The sequence below is a fragment of the Petaurus breviceps genome, unplaced genomic scaffold, assembly GCF_028583685.1.
Source record: "Petaurus breviceps papuanus isolate PSGF00001 unplaced genomic scaffold, PetGlider_PUasm1.0 188, whole genome shotgun sequence".
Lineage (NCBI taxonomy): Eukaryota > Metazoa > Chordata > Mammalia > Diprotodontia > Petauridae > Petaurus > Petaurus breviceps.
The window spans coordinates 40,882,770-40,893,595 of record NW_027185804.1 but is presented as its reverse complement, the minus strand read 5'-3'; the positions used below and the strand labels follow the sequence as shown (position 1 = coordinate 40,893,595).

General features: G+C 37.9%; 1 protein-coding gene and 1 pseudogene across 1 annotated transcript; one reads left to right on the top strand and one right to left on the bottom strand.

The window, feature by feature from the left end:
• The first annotated feature begins 2,923 nt into the window (after positions 1-2,923).
• Positions 2,924-5,185, top strand: LOC138163343 (indoleamine 2,3-dioxygenase 1 pseudogene; annotated as a pseudogene).
• A 4,531-nt stretch (positions 5,186-9,716) lies between these two features.
• LOC138163542 (olfactory receptor 10AG1-like) lies at positions 9,717-10,826 on the bottom strand. The gene has a single exon (XM_069090992.1). It carries the CDS (start codon positions 10,812-10,814, stop codon positions 9,885-9,887), a length of 930 nt encoding a protein of 309 aa, XP_068947093.1. The 5' UTR covers positions 10,815-10,826; the 3' UTR covers positions 9,717-9,884.

Genomic DNA, 10,826 nt, shown 5'->3' with positions numbered 1-10,826 from the left:
AAGAGGTGAGAGAAGAATATGAGAGAATATGGGGAGAAATAGACTGAGGTAAATTATCTCATATAGAAGAGGAAAGGGAAAACTGTTACAATGGAGGGGAAGAACAGGAAGGCAAAAAGGAATGAGTCAACCTTATTCTCAATGAATTTGGGTTAGGGAGGTAATGACATACAGACTAAATAGGGTATCTAACCCTACAGGACAGTAGGGGGAAGGGGATGAGAAGGGGGATAATGGAATGGAGGGCAGGCTGGGAAGAGAGAAGTTGGAAGCACCCACTTTTGTAAAAGGACAGGATCAAAATAGACAATAGAACAAGTGGGAGAGTGGTATGGAATGGAGGTAAATATAGTCAGTCTTTCACAATATAACCACTATGGAAATGTTTTGCATAGCTACACATGTACAACCTATATTGAATTGCTTATCTTCCCAGTAAGGGTTGGTGACAAGGGAGATAGGGAAAGAATCTGGAATTCAAAGATTTAAAATCAAATGTTTAAAAAATATATATTATTGTTTTATGTGTAACTGGGAAACAAGATATACAGGTACTGCGGAATAGAGATATACCATGCGCTACTGGAAAGTCAGAGGGGGAATGGGGGAAGATATGGGAGAAAGCAGATTGGGGGAGGAGATATTCAGTGGGATTGCTATTTTGGGGTGATGGATAGGGGAAAAATGGGGAGAAAATTGGCAACTCAAAATCTTGTGGAAATGAATGATATAAATTAAAAAAAATAAACTACAAAGAAAAAGTACTGTATTCTGATAAGGATTAAATTATTATTAGGTGTTACTATAAGTGATAAGTTACTATTTTCTCTTCTAATCACTGTCTTTTTAATTGCTTAGCATTTAATTTTCATTCTGCGAATAAATTGCTTATGCTGCACTTCACAAAGTTGAGCACAGAAAGTCTTCTTTCTGGATTATTGTCCCAATCGTATCTGGATTAAGATGATGGTTCAGTGAATATGAAAAAGAGTAAGGTATTCTTTCTGTTCTGGATACCCAAATTATCTAAAAAAGACGCACGAAAAGAGATGATTCTCTATCCAGAGAATGAGCGTCACATACGTATATACATACACGCATACATTTGTGCGTGTCTATATACGTGGATGTATGTATGTACAATATTTAAAACACATTCATATCTATAGTTTCTTTCTACATGCTTACACACATATGTGTGTGCGTGTATATATATATATATATCTACATCTATATCTATCTGTCTGTCTGTCTGTCTATCTCTTTATAGTCATGTTAGAGAATGATTTTTGTTCACCTACAGGTTGTATAACAGGGATACCTCCAATGCTGAGATTCAATGAATTATCACCTTATAAATGAATGATGACCCTATTGTTTAGATCAGTCAAAATCTTTCCTGTTTAGGGGTGGAGCCAAGATGGCTGAATATAAACAGGACTTCCCCATGGCTCCAGCTTCCACCTCTTCCAATACATGTGAAAAATGACTCCAAATAAATATTAGAGATGAAGAACCCACAAAGTGACAGAGAAACAAATCTCCCACTGAAGGCAGCCTGGCAGGCCAAAAGGAAGGGTCTATCGCACCAAGCTGGGAGCCAAGCCCAGTCCTGCAATGAGCCTTAGGCTTTTGGTCCCAGAGCAGCTCTGACCAGCAGAGGCCTGATCAGACTTCGGGAGAGTGAGTCACTAGCAGCTATGGTGGTTCCCAGACTTCTCATCACATAAATACCCAATAGCAAATAAAAGGTCACTTGGGAACTCTGCCGGAAGAAGGGGTTAGGAGAGTGCTCCCCCCAGGCCGAGAAGTGGCAGAGGCAGGGCAGCCCCAGCTATTGCTGCATGGCTGCCTCCAGAGCTGCTGGCCTGCAGGTCATAGGGGGTCCAAGTGACCATTCAGAGGGTAATTGCTCTTGCTTTGACCTCTTTGGATCTGTATCACCATCTTTGCTGGAGGTTCTGGGGTGTGTGGCCAGGTGCCAGAGATTGTGGAGGCTACAGAGGGTACACTCTCCTAATTGTTCCTGAAGCTGTGAAAGCTGCTCTGATGTGGAACAAAGCTCTCTCTATCCTGAAAGCAGAGTTCTACCATGACCAAGAGTTCAAAAGTCAAGCAATTGACTGGCAACATGAACAAGCAGAGGAAACACAATCCTACCAGAGATTCATTTTTCAGGGACAAAAAGGATCAAAGCATGGAATGGGAGGAAGACAATGAAGTCAGAACTCCTGCCTCAAAAGCTTCCAAGAAAAATATGAATTGGTTACAATCCATGGAGGAGCTCAAGAAAGATTTTGAAAACCGAGTAAAAGAAGAGGATGAAAAATTAGGAAGAGAAATGAGAATGATGCAAGAAAATGAAGAAAAGCAAGTCAACACATTGACTGAATAAAAAGACCTTAAAAAGAAAAAGGCCTTAAAAATAGACTAACTCAAATGGCAAAATAGGCCCAAAAAGCCAAAGAAGGGGAAAATGCCTTAAAAAGCTAAATTTGCCAGATGGAAAAGGAATTTCAAAAACTCTGAAGAGAATAATTCCTTCAAAATTATATTGGAACAAATGGAAGCTAATGACTTTATGAGAAATCAAAGTAGTATTAAACAAATCCAAACAAATGAAAAAAATAGAAGGCAATGTCAAATATCTCATTGGAAAAACCATTGACCTGGAAAATAGATCCAGGAGAGATCATGTAAAAATTATTGGACTACCTGAAAGCCATGATCAAAAAAGAGCCTAGACACCATCTTTCAAGAAATTTTTAAGCAAAATAGTCCTGATATTCTAGAACCAGAGGGCAAAATAGAAATTGAAATAATTCATCAATTGCCTCTTGCAATCCCAAATGATCCAAAATGATCCAAAAGATCCCAAATGATCTGCTGGAAGCAAGAAGCATGGAGGCTGAGGAGCTACCAGATGGCAAGGACTTCAGAGATCCTCTACTTCATCTCTTTCATGAAGAAACTGAGGACTAAAGAGAGGTCACGGATCATGCAGAAGGAACTGACTGATTGCTATGAAGTCTGGGTGAGGCTTGCAAAAAATCTGCCCTTTCTGATTCAGAATGGACAATTTCAGGGTGAAGTTGAACAGCTGCCAGAATTTAACATTGGTCAATTCCAGGGACTCAAAAAACAGTACTTTGCACATCTGGCACTGGCAGTTATCACTGTGGGCTATGAATGGCAAGACAGAGATGTTATGCAGGTGCTGCCCAGAAAAATTGCTGTCGATTTCTGTGAAATTTTGAAGCAACTTGGCTTGCCTCCAATAATGGTGTATGCAGACTGTGTTTTGGCAAACTGGAAGAAAAAGGATCCCTTTGGGCCCATGACTTATGAAAACATGGACACTATTTGCATCTCCTGGTGGGGAAAGGATTCTTCCTAGTTTCTTTACTGGTTGAAAAAGCATCTGCTTCTGCAATCAGGGTAATTCTAGATATATTTGAAGCAATGAAAAGTAAGGACCCGGAGTCCCTGAAAGAAAGTCTCATATTTTGGCTTCTTCTGTTAATGAGGCAAATGAAGTGTTCAAACTTTTTCACAAAGATGTGAATGCTGGTGCTTTTTTTTGGTATTCTTCATATCTACTTGTCTGACTAGAAGAAGAACACACTGTGGCCAAATGGCCTGCTGTGTGAGACACACCCAAGATGTTCTCCGGGGGAAGTGCTGCCCAAGCAGCATCATGCAGGATTTTGATGCCCTGCTGGGGAGCCAACATAATGCTGCAGAGGAGAAAATCAGTGCTAAATTCCTTGAGGAAATGAGGGACTACATGCCATCATCTCACAAGGACTTTCTTGAGGCAGTTACCTCTAGCCCATCTGTTAGAGATTTTGTCATCTCCAGTGATGATATTGATCTGAAGCAGGTCCATAAAGAATGTATAAAGGCTTTAGTTGACCTTAGGAACTATCACATTCAAATGGTGACCAAGTATATAATAAATCCATCAAATAAACACAACAATGAAAATGAGAAGAAATTATCAGATAATGAAGAGAAAGGGACAGGTGGCAGGAACTTAATGACTTTCCTTAAGACTATAAAGGACACAACCAATAAAGTTCTATTGGAAGAGAGCTAATTGTAATGGGAATGTAAATTTTAAAGATCTTCCCTGCCCCTAGGCTACAGTGCACCTGGAGCCTGGGGTGGGAGGCTTGTTTTTCAGTAGATACTTTTTGATTGGCCAGTGGGTCCAAAAGGTTGTTACATTCTCTGAGCCAGGAGAAGGCTACATAAGCCCTGATGTGAGGCTTCGTTTTGGGGCTCACTTTGAGAAGTGTTCTGTGATTTGATATGGATTCTGGGAAGCCGTTGTCCTGAGCCCCCCTGGCTTTGAAAAACCCCAGATGTTGAAACCCAGATGTTGACTGGGTATGGATGTAATGGTTGGACAGTTTGGAAATCTGTCTACTTGATCTGTTTCTGTCTTGATAATTCTGCCTGTATACTTTGAAGTTCGGGGTGCTGACCTTTTTCCCCTGAACAAGGTAAACGATATATGTCTGACCGATTAAAGTAAGCTTGTTAACCCATTTTGAGTTGCTTTCCTTTAACAAAGCAGATCCAAGAACCTGTGGTGGCAGCAACCCTGAGGACGCTTGGGGTGCTTGCTGCTACACTAATGGAACACAACATCATTATTACTCAATCAGCATGCAATTATTATGCTCATATTATGTGTCAGACACTAGGTTAAACCTACTAATGCACAGAATCAAACAATCTCTGTTCTCAATGATATTATATTCTACTTAAATAAGCATTTGATAGTTTTCTATTAACCAATCCATCAGTTGACTAATGAGTTATCATTAGTGAAGCACTTTACTATATATGAGATGAGTTTGGGGTGTACAAAAATTAAAAAAAAAACTTTTGGGGCAGCAAGGTGACACAGTGAATAGAGCATCAACCCTTTAGTCAAGAGGACCTGAGTTCAAATCTGGCCTCAGACACTTAACTTTACTAGCCTGGTGACATAGGGCAAGTCACTTAACTCCAATTGCACTACCTCCCCACTCCAAAAAGCAAAAAACAAAAAACAAAACCAAAACAAAACAAAAAAAAAAAACCTGTCCTTGCCTTCAGGGAGCTCACATTACATAAAGGGTTTGCCTGGAGAAGTCTTCTGTAAGTTCCAAGGAATCCTTATTAGATTCTTCCTTAGGGGTGGCTAGGTGGCACAGTGAATAGAGCACCATCCCTGGAGTCAGGAGGACCTGAGTTCAGATCCGGCCTCAGACACAACACAAAAACTAGCTGTGTGACCTTGGGCAAGTTGCTTAACCCCAATTGACCTCAAAAAAAAAAAAAAAAGAAAAAAAAGGGAAAAAAATCTTTCCTTAAATGATCACAAGGATGTTAAACAAGAAAAAAATGGCTTGTTTTGAATGATATCAATGCTATATTGCCAGTATGGCTCCATCATAATGTAATTATTTAAAATGAATAAATAAAAACTATTTTAATAGTAAAAAAATCCCCAAAAGAAAACTTCTAGGAATATTTTAGCCAAATTCCAGAGTTTGCAGGTCATGGCGAAAATACTACAAGCAGTCAGGAAGAAACAATTTGAGTATTGTGGAAATACAATCAGGATAACACAAGAAATAGCAGCTTCTATACTGAGGGATCAAAGGGCTTGGAATATGATAGCCCGAAGGTCAAAGGAGCTAGGATTGAAACAAAGAATCACCTACCCAGCAAAATTAAGCATAATGCTTCAGGGGAAAATATGGTCATCCAGTGAAATAGAGGATTTTCAAGCATTCTTAATGAAAAAAAAAACAGAGCTGAACAGAAAATTTGACTTTCAAATACAAGAAGCAAGAGAAGCATTAGAAGGTAAATACAGAAAAGAAATCAACTAATTAAAGTTGAACTATTTACATTCCTACATGGAAAAATGAAAATTGTAACTCATAACATTTTCTCAGTATGAGGACAGCTGAAGGGAATATATACATACATACATATATATAATGTGTGTGTGTGTATATACACACACATAAATACACAAACACACATATATATGTATGTGTAGGAGAGTGTAGGTTTGTATAAATATATTTGTGAGTGTGGGCATATGTATGTACATGCATACATAGATAGAGGGCACAGGACGAATTGAATATAAAGGGATGATATCTAAAAAATAAAATTAAAAGGTGAGAGAGAAATATATCGGGAGAATGGGGAAGGAGGAGATAGATTAGGGTAAATTATCGCACATAAAAGAGGCAAGAGAAAACTGTTACAATGGAGGGCAAGAGCAGGAAAGTGAAAGGGAATGGGATAACCTTACTTTCATTGAATTTGGCATAAAGAGGGAATAACATACACACTCAATTACATATCTTAACCTACAAGAAAATAGGGGGGAAGGAGATAAGAAGGGGGATGATAGAAGGGAGGGAAGATTGGGGGAGATGGTAGTTAGAAGTAAGCACTTTTGAAAAGGGACAGGGTCAAAGGAGAAAATAGAGTAAGTTGGGGGTAGGATAGGATAGAGGGAAATATAGTTAATGTTTGACAATATACCTACTATGGAAATGGTTTTCTGAATGTACACATGTACAACCTATAATGAATTGCTTATCTTCCCAGTAGGGGTGGGTGAGGAGGGAAGAAGGGAAAAATCTAGAAATCAAAGTTCCAAAAACAAATGTGTATTTTAAAAACAAATGTTTTTTTTTTGTTTTTTTTACATACAACTGGGAAATAAGATATACAGGCACCGTGGTACAGAAATACATCTTTCCTTACTGGAAAGTTATGGGGGAGAGGGGAGGATATAAGAGAAAATAGATTGGAGAAAGGGGTATTTAGTAGGCTAGCCATTTTAAGGTGGGTTAGGGGAAAGATAGGGAGAAAAATTTGTAACTCAAAATCTTGTGAAAATGAATGTTGAAAATTAAAAATTAATTGGAAAAAAATTAAAAAGAGAAAAAAAAATCTTTCCTTTCTGTTACTTCAACATGAAGGGGGATTTTCACCATGTAATGGTTTTAGATTTTATAATTAGCAACAAGCTGATTATGATAGATTGTTGCTTAAAGGAGCATACCTTTTGTTCTAAACTGTCTAAAAAGTAATAAAACATAAAAATGTCAAAAGGAGATATAGCATGGTTTCCTCTAAATGATTTTACATAGCTAAATGATCAAATGCAACTTGGACAATCAGTTTTGAAAAGAATAAATGCAAAGTGTTGATAATTGCTTTAAAATATTTTCTACCCTTTTTGATACTCATAAAATTGGCAAAAAAAAATGAAAAATTAAATTCAGTGCTAGTTAGAAAATGCTAAACTATGCAGACATATTCACTGCTGTGAGAATCACAAGCTAGTAGAATTATTTTGGAGAGAAAGGTCAACTTGCAATAAAAATCATTTCACGTCAAGTCAGCAGCATTTATTTACTATCTGCTCTATGTCATGCATTGTGCACAATAACAACATTTTGGAAAAGATACCCTTAAACATTTTTAAATAGTTGTATTTGAAAGTATTTTATTGTAGCATTGCTTGTAATTGCAAAAAACCAAAAAATTCCACCTATCTCTATAAATCACTAATATCTATATCAGCACATCATCAGTATCTGTACATGTATTTGGATCTAACGCTCTCTCTCTCTCTCTCTCTCTCTCTCTCTCTCTCCCTCTCTCTCTCTCCCTATATATATATATATATGTATATATATATATATATACACATATAAATATATATGTATACATACATATATAAACATATCCATAAATAGAAATGAATAGATAGAATATAGCAGTAGGTTTAATTGATACAGATAAAGATACATATAAATGTGTTATATTTTATATTGATAGATTTTTTTCTATAGACATATATAGATGTAAAATTGCATATGATATACAAAATTACATTGTGTATACACACACATATGTGTATGTATATACCTGAGTGTGTATGTATATTTATATATGTATGCACACACATACACACTTTTCTTTTTTTAAGAGAAAGACAGTGATTTCTCTTCCCCTAATTAAAAAAAAAAAAAGCCAAACTGTCTTTCCAGACATAATGGATGATTCATTTTTCCCTGCTTTACATTTCACCTAAAGGGGCCCAACTGCTATTCCAGATAAGCAACATTTCTCCTTTAATCTCTATATTTTTTCACTAATTATTATAAATGTGTCCTTGATAATACTTTCATAATAAATACATGTCGACACCATAATCCCAAGTTGAGGAAGAGCTATTATGAATGATGTATATAATTTTGTTGGAATGACTAAAAGCAGCAAAGTAAAAATTATAATCAATTAATAATCATTGAATAAGTGTTCACTTGGGGTTGCATTATGTGGCACAGATACAAAGATAAATGTGAAATAGCACCAGTCCATGCTGTTTATGGGCTAGCCAAGGAGAGAAAGCATTTACATAAATAGGTACATAAGGAATATGTGCAAACTTATGTTTGACATTAACATTTGGGGGAATTGGAACCACAATGTAATATTCACAACTCCCAGAGTGACTATAAATATGCTGGTGTAGTTGCGAATCATTAAATGTAACAGGCTCCCCACATGGAAGACAGAGCCAACACATTTATTCACATATCAGAAAGCTGAGTCCCAAAACCAGAAAGCGAAAGTCATTACAGTAACCATGAAGTTGGTACACATAGTTAATGCAGTGAACACAAACATTCCCCAGCCTTCAAAACAAAACAGGCTTCTTCAGGCAAAGATGCTCCTTTCCTCACAACAGCTGCTCACCCTCCATGCTGCTTGCTCCCTGCAGTTCCGTCTCCCAGCAATGCTCCTTCCTGGCAGTTCTCAACAGAAGTACTCAGCAGAAATTCTGGCTGCCTCTCAGAAGAAGTTCTGCCACCACCAGTTCTGTTCTCAAAATCACTTCCCTGCCCCAATGCTTACTGCCATGTCAGCAATTCATCCCACTGCAGAATTCACAAGTTCTTGGTCTCAATACTTGACACAATTATGAACTTGAAACCGAGGGCCACCCGCTAGCTTGCCAATACAAGGGGCATGGAAGATCTTCAAATCCCATTACCATTACAGGAGTAAAGAAGGATTTCATTGTACTTAAGCTGAGAGTTGAAAGAAAGTAGGAATTCAACAGAAATGAAAAGGGATCATATCTATAATATAATGATGAAAAATATTTATAATATGAAGGAAAATGAACAGAAAGTTAGGAAGATGACAAATGTGTTATACTTCATGGAAATAGATTTGTTTTAAAGAGAAATGAGAGCACAACATAGAATTTATAAAAACTGAGACCAAAACATAGGAAGACAGAATCCATGCACTTAACTGAGCTGCTGTAATGGGAATGTAAATTTTTAAGATTTTCCCTGCCCCTAGGCTAAAGTGCACCTGGAGCCTGGGGTAGGAGGCTTGTTTTTCAGTAGATACTTTTTGATTGGCCAGTGAGTCAATAAGGTTGTTATATTCTCTGAGCCAGGAGAAGGCTATGTAAGCCCTGATGTGTAGCTTTGTTTTGGGGCTCACTTTGAGAAATGTTCTGTGGTTTGATCAGATGAAACTCTGGGAAGCTGTTGTCAAGAGTCCCCCGGCTTTGAAACCCAGATATTTTTTGGTATGGATATAATGGTTGGACAGTTTGGAAATCTGTCTACTTGATCTGTTTCTGTCTTGATAATTCTGTCTGTATATTCTGAAGTTCGGGGTGCTGACCTTTTTCCCCTGAACTAGGTAAGTGATACATATTTGACTGATTAAAGTAAGCTTGTTAACCCATTTTGAGTTGCTTTCCTTTAACAAAGCAGATCCAAGAACCTGTGGTGGCAGCCACCCTGGGGACACTGGGGAGCTTGCTGCTATAGCCACTTAGGTGCGAGTTGTTTTATTGCTACAATGACATCTTTGTTTCTCAAGCTGTATATCATAGGATTAAAGAGTGGGGTTACAATAGTATAGAAAAGGGCAAGTACTTTGTCTACTCCTGGTGAGTGGCTTGACTTGGGTCTCAAATATGTAATAAAACCAGACCCATAGAATAAGCCCACAACTATCAGGTGGGAGGAACAAGTGGAGAAGGCTTTGCGTCTCCCCATGGCAGATGGGAGCTTCAGGATGGTCGTAATGATTTTGAAGTAGGACCAGAATATCAACAGTGAAGGAACAGTAACAAAGATTGTAGCACCAGCATAGACTGATAACTCATTCAAAGAGGTATCCCCACAGGCCAGTTTCAGTAATGGGGGAATATCACAGAAAACATGATTGAGTTTATTAGACCCACAGAAAGACAGAGAGAATAACTGCCATGTTTGTGCTATTTGAATTGGAATTCCAATTACCCAGGCACCAGTAACCAGCTGAACACATTTTTGGTGGTTCATGATGACAGGATAGTAGAGTGGCTTACAGATAGCCACATAACGATCATAGGCCATCACAGCCAGGAAGAAGCTTTCAGAGCCTCCTAGACTAAGGAGGATAGCCAGTTGTACACCACAAGCTAGTAGAGAAATATTTTTCTTCTGGGTCCAAAGGTCTGACAGCATTCTCGGGAGAGTTACTGATGTGTAGCAAATTTCCAAGAAAGAAAAATTTCTGAGGAAAAAGTACATGGGGGTTTGTAGAGCAGCAGTAACTTTGGTAATGACAATGATAAGGCCATTTCCTACCAGGATACTTGTGTATATGATTAAGAAACTCCCAAAGAGAAACCCTTGGAGACTGGGGAGATCAGAAAATCCCAGGAGAATGAATTCCACCACTGTGCTGAAATTTGTTTCTGCCATTTTTCTGTATAT

What these genes read in the sequence shown, in the direction of transcription:
- LOC138163542 (XM_069090992.1), bottom strand. Translation starts at nt 10,814, where the DNA reads ATGGCAGAAACAAATTTCAGCACAGTGGTGGAATTCATTCTCCTGGGA.